Source organism: Petaurus breviceps, unplaced genomic scaffold (genome assembly GCF_028583685.1).
Source record: "Petaurus breviceps papuanus isolate PSGF00001 unplaced genomic scaffold, PetGlider_PUasm1.0 76, whole genome shotgun sequence".
In the NCBI taxonomy this organism is placed as follows: domain Eukaryota; kingdom Metazoa; phylum Chordata; class Mammalia; order Diprotodontia; family Petauridae; genus Petaurus; species Petaurus breviceps.
This window is the reverse complement of record NW_027186473.1, coordinates 2,847,455-2,875,055: the sequence shown is the minus strand read 5'-3', so window position 1 is coordinate 2,875,055 and position 27,601 is coordinate 2,847,455. Positions and strand designations below refer to the sequence as shown.

The 27,601-nt window shown below is 36.5% G+C and overlaps 1 protein-coding gene and 1 long non-coding RNA gene across 2 annotated transcripts in view; one reads left to right on the top strand and one right to left on the bottom strand.

The window, feature by feature from the left end:
- The window catches only part of LOC138174695 (uncharacterized), a 162,888-nt gene that overhangs the window by 9,500 nt on the left and 125,787 nt on the right, over positions 1-27,601 (top strand). The gene's annotated exons all lie outside the window — the stretch shown is intronic.
- The window catches only part of GRXCR1 (glutaredoxin and cysteine rich domain containing 1), a 132,564-nt gene continuing 112,930 nt past the window's right edge, over positions 7,968-27,601 (bottom strand). Inside the window, exons 3-4 of the mRNA XM_069105024.1 lie at positions 13,545-13,610; positions 7,968-8,237 (exon numbers count right to left, since the gene is read on the bottom strand). Of these exons, the coding sequence (XP_068961125.1) occupies positions 8,058-8,237; positions 13,545-13,610 (246 nt within the window). The 3' untranslated portion in view covers positions 7,968-8,057. The remainder of the gene's footprint in view (positions 8,238-13,544; positions 13,611-27,601) is intronic.

The following is a 27,601-nucleotide window of genomic DNA, read 5'->3' as shown; positions in this document are numbered from 1 at the left end:
AACCAATCAAACCCAGAGGAAAATTATGTTGAATGTTGAAGAGTGAAGAGATTAAAAACTATCTCATACAAAGAGCTGTTGAGGAAACTAAGGAAGTTTAGTTTCCAGAAGAAAAGAATGAGGGTGGGGGAGAAGAGCAAGATTGGGATCTTAAAATATTGGAAAGGTTGTTTTATGAAAGAAGAATTAGATTTCTTCTGCTTTCCCTGAGAGAGAAGGAATGGAAGGAATGGGTAGAAGTTGCAGAGAGGAAACTTTGGACTTGCTTTAAGAAAAAGAAAAATATCCTGAGTCCAAACTTCCTAAGAGCCCCAAACCAGAGTAGGCTACCTTGGTTGTTAAATGGGTTTGCTGTTCCCTTCAAGTCTTTAAACAGCAGTGGAAGATGTTCTGCAGGGGATTCATACTGAAGAACTAGTGAGAGAAGACAAAATTAGACATCTTTCCAACCCCAAGATCCTACAATTCTTTGATATTTATTTCAATGATTCTTATATCATTGTGGATACCTCCTTGATCCCATTCAAATACCATCTCTCATCATGTTTCTACTATGGTCCAACAGGAGTGAAAAGGTTAAGTTCAGAGCAAGAATAACAAAAAAGAGACACTAATTTAAAGAGAGAAAAGGCTAAAGTATGCATGGGTAGTAATGAGAATTAATATGGGTTTTCTAGATATTGATTAATGTGAAAAATGTGCTTTAGTTTTACCTCACATTAGTAATGATTTTATGACATTTTATAGTCTCCTATAAAAGCTATATTGTCCCTTTTCAAAGTGACCTTGCCACAAGCTCACCACATTTTTTTACTCTTCCAGTGTGATCAAAGCAAAGTCTAATGAAAGAGGGAAAAAAACAAACCTGATATCCAGAGATGACTCAGAATACTCTTGGAATGAAAATTTCCATCAGCATTGATGTCATTTCTTCTCCTCAGGGAAATATCCTTTGTAAAACTTAATATTTTTTTTCCATTTAACAAAAATTGCTGTCTAGATGGAGTAGAATAATCTCAAAATATCATATTCTGCAGTGATTCCATTTCTAATCATATGAATTCCAGATTTAAACATGCTAGGATCTAAGGAACCTCCGGCCCTAGTAAAGAAGGGATGGTGTAGTAAGTGAGGGCTCACAACTTATGCAATGGTCTTGGTTATAGCAGCACATTATAGCTAGCTGCTGATCAGTTCCCCTCATCATCTTACTTTACTGACCTGGTTCTAGTATGCATCCCATCAGGTTGCTGTGCAGAAAACACTGTTAAATCTAACACACTATATAAACTATCAGAGGACAAAGAGACCTCAGCAGCCAATTAGCCCTACTTCTGCCGCTGAAGAAATCCTCTCTATAAAACTGTTGAGAAATGGACTGCCATATTTCACCTGAAGACCCCTAGCAAAGGAGAAACCTATAACCTCTTAAGGAACTCATTCCACAATGGAAAAATTCTGTAAGGAAATTCTTCCTTACATCAAGCCAAATTTTTCATCTCTACAATTTACACACATTGTTCCTACCTATCTATCCTTTGGGACAAAGCAAGACAAATCCATTTCCTTCCTACATGTCAGTTCTTCAAATACTTTTAAAAAGCTACAATGCTTTCCTAAGGGTTGTCTTCTCTCATTTAAATATCCCCAGATCCTTTCCAATTTTGGTTTTCTTTCTCTGGATGAACTCTTGGTTGTCAATATCCTTCCTACAATGTGAGATCCAAAAAATAATCCAGATATAGACTGACCAGTTCCCAGTGGGAGAATGCCTTTTGTATTCTGCTCACTTCCTCTCTCTCAGAGCAGCTTAATATCATACTTGTTTTTAGCTAATATGTCACATATAAATATGAATTATTATTTTATAGACTTATAGAACAGAATAAAGGATACAGTTCTTTCTTTTATACAGAAAAATCTATTAAACATGAAATTCACAATAATTGTTGAGTCATCATAATAACAATACCTTGCCTTTGAATGACTCAGTAGGTACTTTCATGCAATGTAGTGATAGAAAACTGGTTTCAGGGCCAGGAAGACTTATATTCAAGTCCTTTTTATGACATGTGCTAGCTCCAAAACCATTTCCCTTCATTTACCTTCTCTAAAAAGTCATTTACCTTCTCTGTGCTCTAGCCAACTTTCTATAACTGGAAATGATGGAAAAAGTACAACTTCCACTGGTAGAGGGATTTTCCTCACTGGGACTTTCATATCAAAGAAAAAATTAGATTCAGTGCCTCCCCTCGCAAAAAAAAAAAACCCAATGAGGTAAATTTGGCTGATAGTCTTATTCAATCACACAGCTGAGGAAATCGAGGCACAGAGTTGAAGTGCCTTGCTGAAAAGGCACTCACTCAGCAAGTCAGCTAGAGAAAACTCTCCAAAAGCTGAGTATAATCCTCTTTTCACTACCCTATGCTAGGAGTCCTCTAAATTGTCTTTCGTGAAGCTTCATTAGTCTTCCACAATTGTTCTTCCTTGAGGACTTAATAGCGAGTGGCAGAAAACTACATCTTAAGTCATGCAATAATGCCTACTAAATGGAATGAAAGGCAGCTGGGGAAATGTGCGGAAATGATTAAGAGAAAAGGAACCATTTCCTTATGGGTTAGTAGGCCACAGAGTGAGCCTATGGGATTTGACTACACTCACTGTGAAAGTATTTTTGACATAGGTCACTATGAAAGTGAGCTATAAGAAAAAGTATACTGCATTTTTTCCCTTAACCAGTGTAGAATGTGTACAAGCATCCATACCCACACAATAAGAAGGACAGTGGGCAACATGGTCAAGAATTTCTGAAGAACATCCAGGGTCCAAGTGCCAATGGAACCCAAGTACATTTCCTGTCCTGTGACATGACTTTACAAGCTAAACTTGAAGCAAATGTTTGGAAGAGTGATGAATAGAGGGATGGATCAAGAAATGTAGCTGGAGGAAAAAAACTTATTCACTACTATAGTGTGTTATTAAATCAATTTCAAGAGGAGAAGAGGTAAAATAATTAATCGGATGTCAAAATTGCTTTCTGCTTCATAGACATAATTGAAATTGCTTATGAGGAAATTCAACTGAGAAGTCTTCTATCCAGACAGGAAATTACAAAGAATTGCGATGGATTATTTGTCCAATCTGCTGTTACCTTTTTCCACATGGTCGAGTAGAAATATTGCTAGGGTCACAATTCACTTTTGGATTGCTTCTAGATAGGCACTGTAGCAAGAGAAAATAAACTTCTATTTGTTTTCTACACTAAAAAGATATCTAGTAGTTTTCTTGCTAAGTGATGTCAATTCTAAGATTATCCTTTTGCATACAAAGGATTTTTTTAAATTAATGCCTTTGCCATTATGAGTACAATATATGCCATTTTATGTTTGGTATAACATAGGAACTTAATAAATACTTTCTTAATCATTTATTCAACACTATATTCTTCCCCACCAATTTGGGCTCTCTTCTTTGTTTTCCCTAAGGCTTCCTTGTTTTCCTTGTTGTGATATTAGACAGTTAAGAGGCAACATTAACGCATTCAGATCACTAGAGCAGCATAAGCTACACTTATTTAGAAAATCCATTATCAGTTAGAAGGGGCAAAAAGGCTTGACTGTCAGTCCTTAGTATTGAATAAGGTCAGGGACTGGTGAGCAGTGCCCCCTGGTGGTTACACATGAGGGCTTATTCAGGATAATTTCAAATAGGGATTTGAAATTGGCTAAAAGAAGAAACTCACCAATTTCACTGGAATTCTACAGAACCCTCTCAAATTTTTACTTTCTGAGGACTTTTTTCCCCTTTTCTGTTTTGTTTCCTACTTTAGAATCCCCTTTTCTTTCTTTCATTTTACTTTAACCTTTATGCTAATGCTACAATTTGACCCTAAATCTGTATAATTCTGCTTATTAATTATGCTTGCGTTTTTTAAGTGCTATATATGGTACATTGCTACATACCTTATTATTACAATTCAAGTTAAAATAAACAGCGTAGATGTAAAAATCTGTAGAGTATAAAGGGAAAAAACCATTGACATTGAACACCCAGAAAAGAATTATAATTCTAGGAGAGCCTCTTAGACAAATTATAAATTTTTCCCTTCCTGGTGCTATGACTATTAAGAGTGTATGTGTGTGTATGTGAAATATAGATTAAACTTTATAAAGAGGCAATTCTTTCTTATCTAAGACAGGAAAACATTCCAGAATTCTACAAACACATGAGTTTAAGACAATATGTAGGATCTAAATGCTACACCTCACCAAAGAAGAGGAAGAAAAAGGAAATGTATGACCTACCTATAAAGGGAGGCATGGTCTGGAGACATAGCAAGACTTGTCTATAGAATAAAGTCAAACCTGGAGAACAAACCAGCCAAAGGTCAGTACAAGGACCCTACTATACCAAATTAAAATCCTCAGGACATTATATCTACCTGGAGAGGAACCATTCAAATTCTGGAGAGAACATGACATTGAAACATGATAGCAATGGTAGGTGAATGAGATGAAGAAACAATGGTGACTAATGCAAAGTCTCAAGGGGCTAGCACTCAATCTGCTAAGTGGTGTGAAATCAAGGGAGCCTAATGTTGTAGTGCTGGAATGTTCGCAAAGTTCAAAAGGGACAGTACAGAAAATCTACTGTGCACAGGCTCAACTCAAGACAGACCATGTGAAGGGAATAAACAAGGCTCTTACCAATCCCATATGTGGTAGCAGTATAAGTGGTTGGTCCTCTGCAAGGTATTGCGATCCATGACCTTGAAAGCACTACCTGACTGATGACTAGATATGTGTCAGATTTTACTGGCTCCAAGAGGCAGGCAATATCTCTAACAGTGCTTCTTAACCTGGGGGAGGGAGGTTATAAACTTTTAAAATATTCAAATTTTGATAGGTGTATTTCAGTGTAATTGGTTTTCTTTGTAATCGTTTGTATTTTATTTTATACACTTAAAAACATTACACTAAGAAAGTCCATAGACTTTCCTAGACTGTCAAAAGGATCTAAACAAAGCATAAAACTAAGTTCTTTGTTTTCAGAGGAAAGTGCTGCTGTATTATGCTACATCCTGGGAGAGTATAAGTACTAACAAGCCTTTAGGTCTTGTGCAAGAGAGATTTTTTATCTCTGGAAGGAGATAGTAAGAACATAAGCAACACTCTGGTCGTGATCAACTATTTTATCCAGTATGTATAAATGTACACACCACCAGGAACCAGAAATCTCCTATGATTGCCTATATATTATCATACATACATGCATGAACATATACATGTGTGTATACACACATGTGTATACATACATATATACACAGTCATTTATGTTTATTTATATATACACATACCTATATATACACACATATACATACATACACATACATATATACGTGTGTGTGTATGTATAGTCCTTTTCTCTTTTCTGACAGGACATTGAAAGCAAGCTACTCAAGGAGTTATAGGCCTTGACAGGAATCAAGAGGTTTAGAACCACACTTTACTAACCTCATGGAGAACCACAAGTCTGAGCAAATCAGCCACACACCAGACTCTCTATGGTAGCCATGGATGTGAACAATTACCAATTACACACACATACACATTCACACAATATACATATACATATATGCACACAAATATATACATGCTGAGCGATTACCAATTATATATACATATATGCATGTATATATTGTTTTATATATTTATATACATAGTATACATATAATAGATAAATACCGAAATACCATATATACATGCATGTAACTTGTATAAATTATATGTGCATTATATACATGAAAATACATATGCATGTACACATAAACATGAATTAAGTGCCTACTATATTCCAAGCTTTGTGCTAAGTGCAAGGCATGTAAACAAAAGCTTGCTAAACAGGCCCTGTCCTCAAGGAGCTTATATTCAAATTGAGGGAAGTACCAATACATAAAAGGGAGCTGGAAAGTGGAAAGAGAGACTGGAACCAGAAGCAAACTTTTTTTTTTTTTTACTTTCCATTGTGAGGCTTCTAGGAAACTAAGGTCACACATAGAATGTGGAGGCAGGGCTAAACCACCTAGACCATCCCCAAACTCAGGAGGCCACAGAAGGAGTCAATTCAGCCAGTTGCCAAACTTCTCATAGTTCATTAAAAGAAATGGAAAGTTGTTTCCCATACAGTCAAAAGATACTTTTTGCCATAGTATATGCATGCATTTATTGGATGCTTTTTCAGCAACGTGTATAATACTGTTATGTATTAATTAAGGCCTATGTGTTTGCTATGCAATTTGCTTTTCTTAATGTATTAGCACTCTTTGCTGTTTATGCTATTATGCCATGGCATGAAGGTACATGTACATGTTATATATTTCTGCATGTAATCTATATATCTAGTCATTCTATAATTCCAATATGATGTTACATGGCATGAGATTTATGTCCTTAATTTTATATTTTAAATGTTTTCATTTTTCTCTATTGATCATGTACTGTTTCATAGAATAAAGCTAGCTTCTTGCAAATATGATATGTTTAGTATCCATATAGGAACTACATTCTGTAGATGAAATTATTACCTGTGTCTATCATATTCTAAATAATGACATTTAACATAACACCTTCACAGACTTTCACCTGTACTTCATATCTTCCTGGGAAAAGAATTATCAGGCATACCTGGTTAAAGAAGTTTATTAGTCCAGCCTACCAAGCTTTGGAGCCAAGATGAAGGTTGAATGTTTCAAATGGGGACATAGTGGAAATAATGTGGGATACAGGACACCTCAAACTTTGATGAAGGAAAGAGAGAGGTAATCTGGTGCTTGGCTGGGAGCTATACTGCTCCTCAGCTTCCTGGTGTACTACAATTAGATTTTTTTGGAGGGCATTTGGGTTTAAGTGACTTACCCAAGGTCACATGGCTATTTTTTGTGTTAAGTGTCTGAGGCCAGATCCAAACCCAGGTCCTCCTGACTCCAGGGCCAGTGCTCTATTCACTGCACCACCTAGCTGCCCCTACCATTAGATTTTAATAGCAAGAATCTGTACCCTCTGGGGTATGACCCAGACATAACAGCATGCAATCAGAGCAGGAATAGCAGTCTGGAGAGATGTCCAGAGTCAAGCAATAGCATAGCCTCCATAGCAGCAAAAGCAGGGGCAAATACGGGGTGACCTGGAGGAACAAATCAGCATCTGATCCATTTTGCAAGTGGTGTTGAATTCAAGTCACTTCAAGAGATAGAGACCAACTGAAAGGCCCAGGGTTCCTGAATTCCTGTCCCTGACTAGGCACTGACTCTTTGAGGGGTTTTGTTGTTTGTTTTTGTTTTGCGGATGAAAAAAATTATGGGTAGATACCTGCTACTTTCTTGTGAGGTTAACTGGAGAGAACCAAGTTCTCAGGTCTTGGCTTTCCTCCCAACAGGGGTGGGGAGGCTCCGAGTATTTGGAGGAATTGGCATGGGATGAAAGGACAATGCTGGGGTAATTAATGTATTTATTTTATTGCTTTCTAATAGGATGATTAATGTACTTCATGTGAATATGTTTTTATATAAACAACTTCCTCTGAAGTAGCTGGGATAGAGTGAAGAGATGAGTTTCCCCATGTGAGTGGTACTCACCCAAGCACATAAATTCACATTAAACCCTTTGACTTCAAAGACAAGACAAATACTGCCACACACAAAAGAGAAAGACAGCTAAAGGGAGGGAGGTAGTCGGGTGTCTGAGAGCCCAAGAGAGCTTGGTATCTTCTGATGTTATTATGTGTAACCTTCAAAATGAGTGTTTGACAAGAAGCTCTTACTTAGTGAATGGTGTCAGCATTACCCTCTTAGTGATTAAATAGAGAACCCAGTCTTAGGCATTTGGTGAATAGTATATACCGCTTCCTTAACACTTAGGAAAATACATGATTTCAGCAAATATTCAATGATTATTACAAATGGAGTTTATTAATTATCCCATAAACGTAACCGTTAAAAAAGAATATAACAAACTCTTGAGTGGTATTAATAAAATGAGGCTCTGTATTGGAAGATGTTTTTAGCTTGCACAACTCCTACAGCGCTGCAGTCCATTTTCATTACAAGCTGTGCATTTCAGGGCTTTGAAAGAGTCTGTAAAGCAGTTCCGAAACACTGACATCTTGCTTCCATGGCACACTGAACAGGGAAGGAAGCCAAAGCCCCCGCAGGAAGGACATTCATGTGGATGCTGAACTCTCTATATGTACATGGAAAAAAAGAAAAAAGGTGGAAAAGTGTTAGGATATCCAGCACCACTTCAATAGTATTTGGCAAACAATCATATCACAAAATAACCTTTGCCACCCTTTCTTACAAATTCAACACAGTATACCCAAGAAGGTGAGAAGTAGGCTAACTCCCTCCTAAGCACTATTTTGCTTCTCCTTCTTCCCTTTCCAACTCTCTTTCTAACAAACAATATCTCTCAGAAGCTAAGAAGAGAGTGCCAATTAGTGACCAACAACATTATATCTCTGGGAGAGGGACCAGGTTGGTCAAAATCTGCAGAGTGTGGAAAACTTCACATCATTTCTGTGAACATCAATTTCTCCATTTAAAAAATAAGGATAATGACCTTTGCATTAACTTAATCACAAAGTTTATGTGTGGGGATGCATTTTATAAGCCTTAAACATTAGATAAATTAAGTTAGAGGTGGGTTCCATTTAGAAAAACACAATATATAAAAAATCTAGATTAAAAAAAGATATATGGTAAGGAGTGAATTATTTGCACTCAAAGAGGAACATTCATTTAAATAAGAGATTTAATGAGGCCATCCTTTAATTATCAGGCATCCCCAAATTTGTTTTTCATAAAAAAAAAGTTAGGAAGCAGTGGGCCAAAGTGGGGAATGAATTTAAAAAGGACTGTGTTACATGCCACTACACGCTGAAGAAGCATAACCATAATCATATGACATGTTTGCACAGGTGCTTATTGCTTTTCTAAGCTTTTTCACATAAATTACATACTTGGATATTTGTCACATGAAGTATGAATTAGATATTATCATTATTATTTTATATATGTGAAAACCAAATGACAGGTCAAGAGGCTCACCAAATTCAGACAGATAGTTAATGCTATTCAACCCTGTCAATACAATTGAATAGATACTTTGCTTCAAAATCAAGGAATATATACACAAATTGATCAATTAATTCTTTGTGGAAATTATCTGATTTCTAAAACATTAAATATATGCAAGGTATCTCAAAAGCCTTAGTGTAGTTAGGACTATTAAAACTTTAAAAACAGGGGCGGCCAGGTAGCACAGAGAGTAAGAGCACCAGCTCCAGTGTTGAGAAGACCTGGAGATCGAATTCTGGGCTCAGACATTTAGCACCCACCCAGAAACACCTGGCCGTGTAACCTTGAGCAAGTTACTTAACCCCAATTGCTTAGGGGCGGCCAGGTGGCTCGGTGAGTAGGAGTACCGGCTCCAGTGTCGGGATGACCTGGATCAAATCCGGGCTCAGACACTCAGCACCACACCCAGAAATAACTGGCCATGTAACCTTGAGCAAGTTACTTAACCCCGATTGCTTAAAAAAAAAAAAAACTTTAAAAACTATTATAAACTACTAAAACTTAAAATTTCACATGCTCTACACAACTTTTTAGGAATACATTTGTTATGCAACATTCAACTATATCTATAAATGGCAAACAGTATGAGTGTGTCAGAATACATTTATAAAACATTTGAATGTCTGACTTTTTGATATCCTCAAAATTACTCAGATCTAGAAGGACGGAACCAATCTGACGTAATGATTAATTATCAAGTCCCTATGCTATCTAAGTTACTGTATTAAGGTGCTACACACTGTAGAGAGCTTCATTTTCTCTTTTTTTCTATCCAGTGAAGATTCATTAAATTTCCATTTTGGAACAAATTATATGGAAGGGAAAGGTAGAATAAGCATTTTATTTTATTAACACCTACTATGTTCCGGGCACTGGGTAAGGGCTTTAGCAATATTATCTCATTTGACCCTCACAACAACCCTGAAAGGTAGGTGCTATTATCCCCATTTTACAGTTAAGGCAGAAATGTTAAGTGACTTGCCCATGGTCACACTTCCCATCGTTGTCTGAGGTCCAATTTGAACTCAGATATTCCTAATTCCAGTGTTCTATCCATCATGCCACCTAGCTTATGTGAAGTGCCAAGCATAAGTATGTAAGTAGTAAGCAAGAGACTCACATCTGTTATAATTGAAATAACATTAGGATTCAAACTTTCTGGTTCCTTGAATTGGCTACAGTGACATTCTTCTTTGAATGAGCACAGTATGATAGATAGCAAGAACCCAGTCTGGGATCATGGCAACACTGACAAACTGGACCACCTAACTATGTAGGGATTTTGTTTTGAGGGGTTTTTTTTTTTGCTTTTTTTTGGAGGGCAATGGGGGTTAAGTGACTTGTCCAAAGTCACACAGCTAGTAAGCATGTCAAGTGTCTGAGGCCAGATTTGAATTCAGTTCCTCCTGACTCCAGGGCTGGTGCTCTATTCACTGAGCCACTTAGCCACCCCATTATGTAGTGATCTTAAACCATTGCTTCAGAGTTCTTTAACACCTCCCTCTTTCCCTATTTGATGTTACTTCTGGTCAACTTTGGCTTGGTCTCAAGTGGTTTCTGGATTTCCATCATTTCAGGTCAGGGCTAAAGCCTTGCTCCTTTTTCCACAAAAGGATTGTGCCACCTGGCCCTTGTTCACCAGCACATGGTAGTCCCATTCCCTCTGGAAGGGATTGGGCAATAAGGATTTTACTATTCCAGTGGATCTTTTAAAAGTAAGAAATAGTATCGGCTACTGATGAGCATATTCATAATCTACCCCCAGATATGTTGACCTGAGACAACATTATTTATGTAATAAATTCTCAGGGTCTCCCTGAGTACCGCTATAAGATCCTTAATCTTCTACCTTTTGGTCTAAGTTACTGGTAACAAAGCTGTAACGAGCAATTTGGATGACTAGGGCAAACATCACAAAATGACCAGCTGTATGAAAGATATCCTCAAATAACCCTTCAAAGATAAATTGAGTTGAGTGGAGGAGGAAAAACAAGAATAGTGACCTCAAGAACTCAGACCTAATGACACAAAGCTTAGTAGTGGGAGTGACAGGGACCCTGGGACACCATGAGCCTGTGAGGTCACTGTTGATGACTGCAGGGTAGGGATGGATGGAAGAGATGTGAGTGGACTATGATCACTACAAAGGAAAAAGCACTCTACTTCTGAATTTCCTTTTTAATTAATTATTTTTATAGCATACATGACCTGAGTTCTACCTCCTGAAAGAAGATTAATGCCCCCAGCAAACCTCTAAATTTTGACACTCTAGACTGAGCTCCAGTCACCACAACCCAGACACGGGTCTGTCCACTAGAAACCTGCTGGGCAATTTTATAACAATAATTTAACATCTGACATTAAAATACAGTATTCTCTTTAAGGAGAGTCATTATATATGTATGTGTGTATATATATATATATATATGTATGTATCAATGTTTCATTGATGTAGAGACATCACAAACATAGGCATTTCCATGCAATAAGACAGGTAATAGGCTATATATAGTCATTTGGAATAGTGCCTCTGGTTTTTTTCAAATCTAATTTTCACACATAGCAATCCCAATTGATATGAGGTTAAGAACATATGTAATTATTATATTTATATCTATCATATTATATACATATTATAATTATCAATATTTAATTTTTTTGCTAATTAAATGCAATCATAGTAAGCATGGTACTGTAGAAAGTGTGCTGGATTAATAGTCAGAGGACCAAGGTTTAATGAGATCACAGATGGAAAGTAGCAAGGGACCTTCATGTCCATTTAGTCAAACTGCATAATTTTAGAGATGAAACTAAGGTGGAGTGGGGGTGACATGCCCATGGTCAAGCAGGTAGTAGATGTTTGAGAAGAACTTTGAAGTCCTGTCCCATGATTTCAAGTCTACCAGTTTTTGTACTGTACTCTGAATCCTGAATCCCCTACTTCCTACCATAGTCACTATGACAAATCATTTAGCCTCCATGGACCACAATTAATTCATCTGTAAAATGAGGAATGCTGAGGACTTCTTCAGCTCAATAGCCTATCCATCTGTGAATATTTATTAAGCACTCTTGGTAGAACACTAAGTAGACTCTGGACAATGCAAGAAGTCTAGCAAAGACCTACCCAGTACTCATGTATTTTACAGAAATACCAAGTAATTCAATGTAGACACAGAGTATAAGGAGTGAATGCTACCAACAATGCTATGCCATGTAAGGAAACCAGGCCATCCTAACATCTAAGTATCTAGTCATATTCCAAAACATCCTGAAAATCTAAAAATTCTGCTACAGAAACATCATATTTGAATCTGTGAAGCCACCAACCAAATCTAGCCAGGGTTTATCCACGGAAATATCCTCATTGCTATAATGAATTCTTAGCATCAGGCTACTTTATACATCTCTCTCTGACTTTATCTTCTCTAAGGGTCAAGTGTTTAATTTTATCAAACAAAATATTCTATCCTATGAAAAACAGATCAGATATTCTGCAGGCAGACGCTGAGGTGACCTGCTTTTAGGAAGTCCAAAGAAATAAAGCCTGGGAATCAGGCATAGACGAATCACAAGGAGTATAATATGGAGATGAGATGGAACTGATTCCCCCCATGGAATCAGGAATAACATGGGACGTTTTACTTTCATTAACCAACAAAAGGAAAGTCTTCTCGGGTTTATAGGAGGAAGGAAGGATAAACAGCCCTAGCCTCATAAGAGATCTGGTTGGTTCTCTATGTACCGAGCTCTGCTTCCCCTCTGAACCCAGGAACCATCTCCCCTGAAGATGAGAATAATCAGTAGGACTAGCAAGACATAGTAACATTTCAAAAGAGTATCCTACATCATTTTTCTGTGTGTCTCAGAGGCACAAGCAGAAATTAGGCCTTTCCCAAGGCAGTGTGTTCTAGGGGAAAGAATGCTATCCTGCAAACTACTCAAGAAGCATTTAGAAAAGTATCTACCATGTAAAAACATCACCCTAAGCTCTGAACAAACAAAAACCAAACTGAAATAGTCCCTACCTTCAAGCCTACATATGTATGTATGTATGCGAGTATACATGTATGTATATGCACGTGTATTGTATATACAGATGTGTGCAGTGCATGTGTATGTGTGTATGAATAGACATATACTTAGATATAAATATAGGTACAATTCCTCCCCCCTTACTATGAATTCAATTGAACAAATATTTATGAAGCATCTATTATGTGCAAGACAGCATATTAAAAACTGGGAATACAAATAATAATAAAAAATAAAACAACAAAAACAAGAAGCAGTGCCTTCCCCCGAGGAGCTTACATTCTAATAGGGGAAACAATGTGATTTGAGAAGGGAGGCAATTAAATTATCTTTATACTGTCGTTTATAAAAAATAATTAGCTAAAATTATAATTACCTCAATTTTAGTTAAGAGATCTTGCAGTTCACCTGACTCATTCATTGACAAAATTTTCTCAGCACCCTATAAACATGTAAAGAGAAAAAAGAAAATCAACATTGTTAGTATTTTGGAAAGTAAAATGCAACCCTGTGAAATTAAATGCTTTTTCTGAAAGGGTGGAGGAGGTGTATGTGCACAGTCCAAACACATTGGTAACTCAAAACATAGGGAGGGAAAAAAAAAGAACTGAAATTACTTTGTAATGAAACCACAATGGAATACCAATTAAAGTCATCAATCAACATATATAGAAGGAAGAGAAGATTCTGCTTTCTATAATGACTCTATATGTTCACTATAAGCTAGTTAGGGTGATAAGGTACAAGCATAAAATATAATAATACAAAGTGGTGAGCAAAAATGAGCTATAAATTTGTTTGCACAGATCTGCTCATGACCCTATGGTGGTTCCACATTGCAGTTACAATTAAATACAAAGTCCTTCTTTCACATTTAAAGTCCCTCACAACCTGTCTCCAGGATACCATTCAAGACTGATTAAACAAGAATTCTCTTCACCCACTCTATTTCCCAACCAAACTGACCAACTTATTCCCTATTCAAAGGTGAGGCTGAAACCACCCCCATTTGGTTCTGGTGCCTTGACCAGCTGCAAATATTTATTAAATATTGAATCATTCGATATTATCTGAGCGTGAACAAGGATTATATGCATCCTTGTATGTAAATATATACATATGTGTGTTTGTGTGTGTCTTTGTGTGAAGAGATTGGTTCATGTCCTAAGTACTTTGTATACAAAGAAGAAACTATCTCAGAAGCAGAGAGGAAGAAATTCTGAGCATCTAAATTCCATATGCTGCAGCAAACATAGAGAAAAGGGAAGAATTAGCTATAGCAGAGAAGGGCAATATCATGAGGGACCTTGTTCTATGGGCATTTCTTACAGGAAGATCCAGGTTGAGAGAAATCCCAAGCACAACTCAGCTTTCCCCCCAACTTCCTTTGCCAATGGCTACCTACCCAAAGATAATATAATATAATCTGCTCTCTTGTTAACCAAGTGTTTCCAGTAAACTGAATTTTCCTCAACCACAAAGAAGCCGGGGAGTTAAAAGTTAGAAATGTAAGGTTAGATAACACAATTTCTGCCCCTAAGTGATAGGATTTTTTTGTAACTAGAAGGTCAGAGCAATCATGACTCAATTTAGAAATTGTCATCCAAAACAAACCTCCTAAAGCTAAAGAGAAGAAAAGCAAAGGTACTTTAGGGGCCATTATATTATCTAGTAAGCTAAAAATGAGCTACACATTGGAACAGGGTGTTACACCTGACCCTCTATATTCTATCTTTCTACTTTCATATGAGCTATCTATGCCCCCAACCCAAAACTCAATCCCTCTTCATGTCTTCCTCTTAGAATAGATGTCTTCCTTTAAAACTCTGTTCAAGTTGCACCATATAAATGAGACCTGTTCCATTTCCCATAGTTGTTACTATTCTTACCTACAAGAAGAGTTTATGTCTACTTTGTATATATTTTATGTTTTCTTGTATGTGTACATTTTATTTCCTATAATAGAATTGCAGCTCCAGGAAGGCGGGACTTATGTAGGTACATAGAATGTACCTTAATACATGCTTATTGATTGATAGATTAATTGATTGGCACCTAACAATCACTTAATAAATGCCTAGTGGATTTTAACTGAAAGAACATCCCTAGCCAGGGGAAAAAGAGGGGACTTTATGAAAAAGGTGGGCTTTAAGCTGAGTTGTAAAGGATGAGCTGTATTTCTATCAGAAGACATTTGCTAGAATGATTTATAACCAACTGGTATCTTGATTTCTGTTTACTTCAGTATATCCTAGATGCTTCATGCCTCCTTAATCACCAGAGAGAAATGTTGAGTTAACATGTCAGCAGTGCAATGAATGAATATGCAATGCTGTAGCAAATGTGTATAAGAAGCAGCTATTAAAAAAATTGTTGATGGTTTAGCTAGAATATGGCCCTGACACACCTAATGTGTAATAAAGTAAGTCTGAAGGTAATGAAAATACCATGACACAACATTAGAGGCAAAAACTCACTAATGACTGATAATATTTTAGTTCTGCTACATTCTATTTCTTTTAAGAGTTAGCAAAAATTGAAATAGAAAAACCTCTGGGGATCTGGGTAGCCTGAACTAAGGCAGTAATGAAAGAATGTGGCTCATTTCTCTCCTGTGGAAGGAAAGATGCTGAAATGACTACAAATAAAATAAATGCACCAAAGTACTCATAAAACCTTTCCTGTTCTTTTTCTTCAGCTTCACACCTAACCTGAGCTGGATTTATTTATTCAATCAATATTTATTAAACACTTTCTGTAGAGCTTGACCCTTTGCATGGCATGGCATAGGATATACAAAAATAAATAAAACATGTCTTCTGCCCACAGGAGTTTATAGGCTGAGAAATTAAGATGTGCACAAATAAGTATAATTCATGTAAAATAGCATTTTAAGCATATTAAGAGCTATATGAGATCAGAAGAGAGTTATCTCCATGAGACTTTCCCTAACCATCAGCAAGGATGTTGCCTTACCTAGACTTTTGTTTCACACCTCTCTGATGCAATTATGCATTTTTCCTGATAGCTTTTGTAATTCCCTCTACTCGTAATTATACATGTAAGTTTAATAAGAGCAGAACATTTTTTCTGCATTATAGTTTTCCTAATTCTTACTCACCAAACATGTAAGTTATATGAAATCTTATCAAAAGTCTGTATTTCCAATGATCTAGAATGATACCTTATACAAAACAGTTGCTTAATAAATGTTTGTCAAGTTAAATGTAAAAGAAGAAATTAGTTTTAGGGGCAATTAGAAGGCTTCATGAAAGAGGGGGCATTTAAGCTGATTCTTAAAAGATGAATAAATTAATAAGTATAGATGGAGAAAGGGATTCTTGGTATTGGAGAAGAATCACGGTCTCAAAAGTTGGAAAAGAAATCAGCAGGCATCTAGTTCAACCTATACTTGAAAGGAGTCACCACTGGAATACACCCAAAATGAAATCATAGAGCCTCTCCTTGAAGACCTCCAAGAACCCACCACCTCTTGAGGCAGTCCATTCAACTTCTGAATAACTCTAATTTTTAAAACTATTTCTTCACATAAGCCTAAAGTTTCTTCTTTGCATTTACTTACACAAAGCCTAAATTATCCTATCTATAAATGCATTCGGCCTAGTGTTCCTACTTCTGCCTTCGTAGACCAAGTAGATCAATTCCAATCCCTCTTCAACAGGATAGCCAATCTAATCTAATCCAATGACCATTGATTGTGTCTATGATTGTAATGCCATGCACAGAAGTTTTCCAGAAGAATGCTACTGTGGACAGCTTTTAAGGTTCTGATTACACAGTATAGTGATCACTCTATTTATTCCATAACAAAAGCAAAACATCCACAGAAAATCAAGGTACAGCATTCCCAATATTACAACTTATTACAGAAAATCACAATATAATATTCACAACATAGTCTCAAAGTAAAATAGTCACTCTTAAGTTAACTCAGTCACTTATCAGTGTCTCAAATTACACAAAGTCTTCCACTCATGAGGCAAAGTCTTGATTAACTCAATCAGTCACTTATCATTAACAATATCTCAAAGTACTCAAAGTACAAATCAGTCACTTATTCATCAAAGTCTTATTAAGGATCCTGCACAAAACCCTTCACCCCTTAGGTCACTAGTAAACTATAATTCCATAATTACTCAGTACCCAAGGAGAGGTCTTTTCATCTTGACTTGGGGTTGGTTCTCAGATTCCCTGGCTCCCCTTGCATGGTCCCAGATTCTACCTGTATTCACCAGACTGTCACCTGGGTTCAATGGCAGACAGCTCCCAGATCCTTGACCAGCTCTCTGGGCAGGTCTTGCTCCACAGTGAAGTTCACAGGGTCTGGTCCATGTCAGATTGTTCACCATTTCTGCTCCAGGGAATTCAAGGCTCAACCAAGCCACACACATACAAAGTCTCAGCATCCCAGTCATGCCTCCTCAGTCACCTGGGCTCCTGGCTCCTGGCTCCTGGGCTCGTGGACTCCCGTTCAGAAGAAGCTCCACCACCACAAGTTCTCAGGATTCAGTTCTCCATTCTTCTGTAGCTGCTCTGCCACCAGATCTCGGTCTCAAAGAAATTCTGACTGTGCCTCTCTGGGGCTTTTCCTTATATACACACAGCCTGTTTCAGCCACCCCCTTCCTGTTACATCAGTAACAGGAGACAGGAGTTCATACCTTCTGTTTCCCCAACAGAGGCTTGATCAGTTACTAAGTGCTAAGTACCTGCTACTTTTGCCAACAAAAAAGGGATCTTTGAATTCAAAATAATATTACCATTACAATGATGTGCTAAACACTGGTAATAAAAGGACCAAAGGAAAAAATAGTCTCTACCTTCAAGGAGTTTACATATCACTGGTGGGAGTAAAGGGAGGCAAGGGATATGAAACATATAATTTTATATATAATTTGAAGAGGAAGTAGGGAGCACTAAATATCAAGGGAATTAGAAAGACTTCCAGTACGAAGTGAAGTATAAACTGAAACCTGGAAGGAAAATAGTGAAACTAAAAAGGAAGTGTATTCCATGTATCACAGACAGACTGTGCAAATGCACAGTGGCTAGAGATGGAGTGTTTAATTAAAGGAAATGCAAATAGACCAGTTTGGCTAGAATACAGAGGACATAAGTCAAAGACAACTTTCATGTTCCTTTTGAGTTTACCTTCACTACATTAAATATTAGCAGTTCTTTCCTGATGGATGCATGGATTTCAACAGCCTTAACCATCCTGGACACTGTAGTATGCATATACAAGCTTGTCAATTTCCTAAATAAAATGTGGTACCTAGAACAGAACACAAAACTCCCTAAATGATAAAGACAGAGCAAAGCACAATGGGACTTCCATTGTTTCCTTGTTCTGGACTCTGTGTTTCTCTTAATGAAATCTAAAATTTCATTACATTAGTTTTGGGGGATGTGAGGGGAGAAAATTACATTTAACTGCTAGAAGTTTTTCATATGAATTGTTTTCCAGTCAAATCTCTCCCATCTTATATTTGTTCAGCTCATTTTTGGAGCCCAGTTGTAGGACTTTAGACCTGGCTCTATTAAATTTTATCATTATTCTAATCACTAGCAATCTTTGGTTGATCCTGACTTCAACACTGAACCTGCCAGATAGACCTCCAAGTACCATCTGTAGAGTTTACAAAGGCTATCTATGCTTTCATTCAAGTCATTAATAAAAAAAAATGCACAACAAGCCTAGAACAGATCTATTTTTGCAATGGTTAAGCTTATAAAAAGAAAGGTATTTTTTAAAGTCAAAATCTTTGTCTTTTTTCCATGTTCCATTATTCAGCATTACTATCTTATTTGGTTAGGTCAGGTTTAATTTCTTTCAATTATATGCAATGTCTTCATCTCATTATTCTTTCCTCTAATTTGATTTTGATTTTCACTTTTAACTCATTGATAGCTGCACAGGGCACAAACAACTAGTTCTAATATGACTTCCCACACCAGTAAGTCATCATTCATTTCCTGCATTTTTACATAAGTAATTATTTTTGTAATGTGTCTCAGTGCTTGCCGAGTGTAGTGGCTTTCAACTCTCAAAGAAAGTATATGCTGTTGTGAAGTTTCTAAGTAGTCCAACAAGCCTTTGTGATTTTTCATTTCTTAAACCTGAACCATGTTTTCCAACACACTTTTTTCTATCCTCTCCTATATTCATCTTCAAATTGAAATTGCCAAGTATATAAATATATGTTAACTCAGTTTGTTTTCTTAGAAGAATTTCTTTACCTTTTTTCTCTGAAGCAGATGTTGATGCATAAGTTGCAATTAACATCTCTTTGCCCTTTTAACTAATGTTCGATATGGCACTACAAGACAAGATGAGCAAGTCTCTTGTGAAATTATCATTTTATTGCCTTTGAGCACAGAATGAAACCAACTCAACCAATTCCTTTGTTAGATACTCAAAAAAGAACCTGAGACATCCTGCCTTTTGGCAACTTTCCTGAGTTTTCTGATTTGGTTTATGATGAGCATGTTAATACTGAGTTGGTTCAATTCTCCCATTAATGTGAAAATATATTGATTGTGAGGCAAAGATTTCATGTTCAGAGTCCATGGTCAAGTTGATGACTATAGACGGTCTAAAAAATGCATTTCTTAGAACCTTCTGGCTTATTTTCTGATTCTTTGCCATTGCTATTGTAGAAGTAGAAGGACTGAAGAATATTTTAATATTACATTTTTTCCTTGTTGCCAGGGTTAAATAATTCATCACCTAGTGGTCAACCTACCAATGAGGTATTGATATAGTTAGTTAGGCTGGTCCCTATATAGCACATATCTTTGGAGATGTTTTAACCTGATAGACTTTTTCCAGAATTTGCAGTAGCTCCACTAGAATGTCCTTTGAGACCCCAGGTCATCATTGCCAAGGCAAGGATTCTTGCTTCAGAAATGTATAATATGCAAGCACAAAAAAAGGAGCAGAATTGTTGAATTTGCTTATCATTATTTTTCACACTAAATGTGATTTTTGTCTTTAGTTATTTCTCAGACATATACACACGTGGAAAATAGTACATAAGAATGCTCACACAGACAGAGTCTCCATCTTCTCCCTCTCTGAATTTCATTCTGCTACTTATTCAATGCTGTCTAATGGAGACTTTATCCATTGACCTCGTGGTTCCTGTACTATTCAAATAGATGAAAACAACAGAATATCATATTCAAGTTTTCCCTTTATGGTTGTACTTTGATTTCACCCCTACTGAGGCCACTATATTCTGTCCAGTATACCATGTTTACAAGCTTGACTTTATTTGGAATTTCTCATTTATCCCACATATTCAGTTAGTTGCCAAATTTTTTTTGTTTTTATCAGAACAATGTCTCTTGCAACCATACCCCCCTCTCTAGTTACATACTTGCCACACTAGTTCAGGCCTTCAGCACCCCTCAACAAGACTGTTGCAATTGCCCCCATTTGGCCTTCTTGCCTCAAATTTCTCCTCCAATTCATAATCCACACAGCTAATTATGTGGTTTTCCTAAAACAAGTGACCATTTAATTTACCTATTCAATAAACTCTAATGGTTCCCTATTTCTACTTAGGATAAAATATAAAAATCTCTTTTTGTCTTTTAAAGCCCTCCACAACCTGACCCCAATCTATCTTTCCAGTCTTATTATACATTACTCTTCTTCCCAAACTCTATGGTCTAGCCAAACCAGTGTTCTTGTTATTCCTCACCTATGACAATCCATCCTCTGTCTCCAGATCGTTGCATTAATTGTCCCCCATAACTGGAAGTCTCTCTCTTCTCTTCACCATTAGTTGGAATACCTAATTTCCTTCAAAACTTGGCTCAAGCCCCATCTTCTACATGTCAGTGCCTGGTATGTAGTAGATATTTAATAAATGCTTGTTGACTGATTGACTGATTGATGTCTTTCCTGATCTTCCTAACAGCAAGGGCCCTCTGCCTGCAAATAATCTTGTGTTTCTTTAGTGAATATTTATATATATATATATACACATTCTGACCAACAGAAATTAAGCTGTTCAAGGGTAGGAGCTACTAAGGTTTTCTCTTTGTATTACTAATATCTAGCAAATAGTAGTCATTTTTAAAATTGGTTGTCAACTGATAAATAGATACAATCTCCAGTATTGCACCTAAATGTGGAACAGCACATAAGTATATATTTATAAACATGTCTCATACACATAGCTCTTTGTGTGTATACACACGTTTTGGTTGCTATATGTTTTATTAGCATAAGCTTACTCCTTCCACATATATTTGATTTGTAAAACATTTTATGAATTAATATATCCTAGTCAAAATGTTATTCCAAGGGCAGTTAGGTGGTGCAGTGAATAGAGCACCAGCCCTGGAGTCAGGAGGACCTGAGTACAAATCCAGCCTCAGACACTTAACACTTACTAGTCGTGTGACCTTGGGCAAGTCACTTAACCCCAACTGCTCTTCCTTCCACCCTTCAAAAAGCAAAAAAAAAAAATGTTATTCTAGCCAGAGGTCACTGATGTAATCATTAGGCTGCATCATAATCATAACTAAAACATTCTAATTAATGGTGTCAACTTTCCAAAATCAACCTAGATTTTTAGGAATGTCTACTTTTTACACTTTAAAATATGTAATAAAAAGTTGACAAAATTTTTCAAAGCAAAAAATACAAAAGATGTCATAGCCAAATGTGATGATTTTAGATTACTGAAAGGTATTCCAAAGTTAGGATTTCCTAATTTTTCATAAAAAAATACGCATAGTTTGAAAAACTATTTCATATAGTAGATTAGTATTGTTAGATAAACTGTAGGGTTCATTTTGGGGGAGGGGGGCACAGTCTTGTGATTTCATCAGTGTCAGGAATTCCCAGTGTGGAAATTCCATCAACCTAGACAGGTCTGCTACTCCTTTATAACTTTCAATCAGAATGTTCTCTGGGAGTACCCACAGGTTGAGTAAGTAGCTTGCCCACAAGTACCAATAGCAGCATATATATGAGTCTTCCAGACTCCAAAGCCAGCCTTCTATTACTAAACCATACTACTTCCCTTTGAGGTTTATAAAATTTTACTATTTTATAGTAATAAAGTCACCAACCTCTTATCTTTACCATGTTCCAAGTAATTTGTCTCAAAAATTCCGTATTAGTTATTTATTTTTTTAAAACTTACAATTATTTGAAAAAAAAGTTTCAAATTAAACTACCTCAATTTTGGCATAATGCATTTTAAAATTCAGAAATATTCATAATATCACAGTTACATCAGAAGATTTAAGTCTCCACAGCAGATCCATTTTCAAAAAGTTGCATGTAAATCAAGATTTTGTAAATCAAATCATGTTCCCTATTTCACTTCTATTATAATTTCAGAGGTACATTCTCATGAAAAATCCTTCAAAACCAAGGACTAAGACAAATCATACTTAAACATGACAGCCTGAAAGAGTGAAAAGAATGCTGGATTTGGAGTCAGTGGAGCTGAGTCTGAATGTTAGTCATTTGCCCTTAGTAAAAGTGTCATTTTAGACAAGTTGCTTAACCAATTAGGGTCTCCAATTTCTCAAATGTATTACAAGATGCAGCCTCAGATATTTACTATCTGTATGACCTTGGCTAAGTCACTTAACCTCTGGCTATCTGTTTTTCCTCAACTGTAAAATGGGGATGATAATAATTGCATCAATCTTAGATGATTTTTGAAGATCAAATAAGATAATATTTGTAAAATTCTTAGCACAGTGTCTGGAGCACAGTAAGTACTATAATAGAATGCTAGTTACTATTACCCAAGTCATTCATTAAAAATGTTGAATAGTATAGTTCAAAAGTTTGATCTCAAGGGTGGAGAAATTAGGAAATATGCAGAATATCTGCAAAATCAGTCCCTAATTAACTTACAAAATAATTTCAATGCCTAAAGGAGTTCATTAAACTTTCTAAAATTATAATAAGCCACATTTATATGGCATTTTCAGGTTTACAAAGTACTTTTTTAATCCCAGAACTGTGAAGTAGGTGTTTTTCTATCTCCATTTTCCAGGTGAAGAAACTGAGACTCAGGAAGAAGTGACTTGCCCAAAGTCACGTGGTTAGTAAGGGGTCCAGACATGACACAACCTACCTCTTATTACTCAAGGTCTAAGTTTTTCTATGATATTGTGCTACTGTATACATTACTGTTAGGTGCATTTGTGAATAGACCACAGGCTTACAAAGGTCCCAGAGAATTCAGCAGTGTGCACAGGTCTCATAGTGCTCAATGCATGGCAGTGTAATATGCATTACTTGTGTAGAGAATCAGGAAGCACATCACTGAAATGATTTACTGCTATTCCAGCTTCCTTTTCTTGAATGAAGTTTTTATAACATCTTTAATTAAATTTTTTTCTAATTTTACTTGCACAAAAAAGAGTGATTTTAAAACATGAAATGAAAATAAAGAATTCCATTAGAAGAGTAAATGAAACTCACAGAAGGAAAAGCTATTAAAATGTAATTTAAATTTTTTTTAATTGAACCTAAAAACTCACATTTATATCAGACCTTAAGGTTAGCAAGGTGCTTTAGGCACAATATTTAATTTGATCCTTCCAACAACCTAATAAATTGGGAGTTATCATCACCCCCATTTTATTGATTAAATAACTGAGGCTCAGAGAGTTTAAATAGCTTGCCCAGGCTGTTGTCTGAGGTGAAATTTGTTTGATGTATCTTTTATTCCTGATTTTTTTTGCTCTAAGGTTAGAAGATTCATGGGATTACAATATAATAGTCAGTTATCTCTTAATTGTGAATATATGACAATGCAACATGGTGTTAGGGTGACCTGTGTTCAAGTCTCCCCTTTGAAACATACTGGATATGTGAACCTGGGAAAATCACTTAGCATTTCAGTTTTTCCCAACCATCCTCTAAGATACTCAGAAGAAGCTCTCCAGGGGCATCTAGGTGGCACAGTGAATAAAGCACTGGCCCTGGAGTCAGGAGGAGCTGGGTTCAAATTCTACCTCAGACACTTAATACTTACTAGCTGTGGGACCTTGGGCAAGTCAGTTAACCTCAATTGCCCTGTCTTCCCCCCTCCAAAAAAAAAATAAGAAGTTCTTCACACTGGATGAGTAAATGGATGGATGAATGGATGGATGGATTAATTAATTAACTAAAGAGAGGAGGACAGGAAAAATTACCCAAGGATATAGGTCCTGGCATACAGCTACCATTCTCTGCACCCTTCATTAATCTTCAAGCTCACTCAGAGTTGCACAATACTAAATGGTAAAGTTAACAGAAATTTAGAAGCAAAGGATTTAAGGACACTTTGAAGTTTATCATGTTTTGGAAGGATACAAAGTGACTATATAATAATAATAATGCTTAAAATTTGGAAATTTATATTCAGAATTTCCTATCAAGTTTCAGGTTTGATCTGAATCACTGTGGTCAAAGGCAGGAAGAAGCTAGGATTTATCCTAAATCAATTCATTATTCAATTTCTCATAATCTCTCCTATGGTTTAAGGAATTAGATGACACTGTGGATAAAGTGCAGGGCCTGGCGTCAGGAAGAGAGGAGTTCAAATATGACTTCTGACACTTACTAGCTATGTAACCCTGGGTAAGTCACTAAACCGTGTTTGCCTCAGTTTCCTCATCTGTAAAATGAACTGGAGAAGAAAATAGCAAGCCGCTCCAGTGTCTTTGCCAAGAAAACCCCAAATGGGGTCATGAAGAGTTGGCCATGACTGAAATAAATGAACAACAACCACCCTTAGGTCAGATGAGACAAGAAGGAACCAGAGGACAGAAACAAAGAGACGATCCTAGCTAGTTAGAGTAAAATAAGAGAGTACTTCACCCCTTTGCTTCACCAGATTTATGGACAATCAGTCCTTTGATGCAACCCTTTATTCATTTACAAAAAGACAACTACTCCCAGAGAGTAACTTCTGATGGAATAAATAGATGCTATTTTAAGTCAAACTGTGTTCATTGTGTCGGGGGCACAAACAGTGGGTGGAAGCCACAAGAGAGAAAAAATTGTTCTGGGATTTTGTTTTAAATTAAAATTGTCCCTGTCAAAACTGAGGGTAGGAAGGGAAAGGGAGAGGATATAAGTTAATGTATTAAGTAGACAAAAGTTCAAATGCTTTCCCCCCCCCCCAAATGCATTTGAAATCTTCTTTTTGAAAACCATCTGTACATAATAATTATTTCACTAAAGCCTATTATTTCACTTTCCACAAAAATAAATAAATGAATTTACTTGTTGCCAGTTTCTAGATATACTGACAGCCTTGAACAATAATGAGGTAATTATCTTAACACTGCACTGGACTGAATCAAATAGAAATAACTAAGCACTGAAGGGGAGCTGAGACTAGTACCTTGAAATTACTGAGGGGCTGGTCTAGTCCACTGAGAGCATGTTCTGAGACTAACTAGCAACAAATTTGAGTTTCATCTCTTTTGCTTCCTACTAGGCTAGTAAAAGACATCGCAATGGTGAAAGAGAAAGGCTCAACAGAACCAGTATCAGCAGAGCAAAGGTTTCTGGCTACTAAATGAGGAACGCCAAGTATATCGTCCACAAAAGAGAAATTAACATATAGCAAGGATTCAAAATGTGCCCCATCTTGCTTTACAAAACAAAAATTGAAAAATTCCTTTTAGTCAGACATCAGTGTCCTAATAAGAACTAGCCTTTATAATAAATAGCATCTTTAGGTTAAAAAGCATATATCAATTTCTTTTTGCTCTGTATAAAAACCCAGTGAGATCACTGCTATTATTATTGTCACCACTTTACAAATGAGGAAACAGAAGCCCAGAATATTTTTGTGACTTGTCAAGGGCTACTTCATTAAGTGAGGGAGGGTCCAAACCCAGGTCTTTCTGACTCGCTATTCAGAACTCTATTCACTATAGAACAGAGCTGCTTCCAATCATCTCTATGGTGAGAGTGAAGGGGGATGTGTTGAACACGACTGGTTTCTTAATAAGTTTAGGCTTAAATCTTGCCTTGGAACAGACTCCTCTTGCTGCCACCTTGGAATTCTCCAGAGCAATAACTATCGATCACTTGAAATTGTTTGGGGATTCTGTGGTGGCCGCATACCCCTATAACAACTACATTCAAATATTAAGCCCAGCTTCATAAATGTTTCATTTAACCTGTGTTTTTCCTGGTTGTCACCAAAAACAAGGATCAGGAGGACTGATTTATGTTCATTACCAAACCCTATTACTTTTTCCTCTAAGGTACCAAGCTTCAAATATGGTGTTATCTTGACTAATAAGTCTTCTAGGAACAAAATTTTATGATTAAAGTAAATCACATTAAAAAAAAAACATAAATCATAAATCTTGCAAAGCACAGTTAGTATATATCTTATACATCAAAATCTTGCTGACACGTGCACAGCTGTATAGGACCAAATAAATGTCTCCTCATTGTTTTTATCTGGAAAGTTAATGGAAATAGAGTTGAAGCAAAATTGTGAAGTAAAGTTTGTCTTAGATACCTCAGACTTCATTGTTGCTTTTCCTGAATTAGGCATCCAATCTCAGCTCTCTGCTGGACAAAACAGGAAAAGGTCTTGATATCTACCATTTGTAGTTCATTTGCATCTTTAGTCTCCTTTTGTTTTACCTTTTGGGGCACCCAGTGACTGCTCCCGCCTTATCCTTTTCATCTATTAAAAGAATAATTCGGAGTTGTCTCAATTATCAGTTACTCTCAGTCAGGACTCACAGAATCTCTGGGCTTTAGGAATTTGAAGGTGACCTGAGCAGTCATCTAGTTGAAGCTGTCCATCACCTACAATTCCTTCTGCAACACTGCCAACAAGTGGTGGACCAGACTCTGCTTCAACATCTTTGGCAAGAGGAAAACACTTCCTGAAACACTCAATTCTACTTTTGTCATCTCTGTTGTAGGAAAGAAGGGTGTTTTTTTTTCCTTATGTTGAACCAAAATCTTCCATTCTGTAACTTTCCCATGCATCTCCTAATTAATGGAACAAGTTTTCCCTCTTCCACAACCTAGCCCCTTCAAATACCCAAAGACCTACCAAGCCCTCACTTGTCTATTTTACCAAAAAATAGGCCCATAATGTCTTCAAATGATCCTCTTTCAATTGATCCCAAGTGGAAGTGGAATTCTTTTTGTTCTTGTAATCAAATGACTGAGGAATGGGCTAGAAGCTTCCTAGAGGCTGATTTAAGTTTTCTAACAATTATCAAAGACTTTAGTGGTATTCGGGTTTCCCAACCCTTTTAGGGCTTTGGGGTTGCAGTAAATGGTTTCTGAAGACCTGTCCAATTCTCTATCTACAGGTTTATCTTTTTTCTATCTCTGATATGGAAGTTTTTGGCAGTACACTATGTCATTAAAAGGATTCTCTTCATTAAAAGAGACATT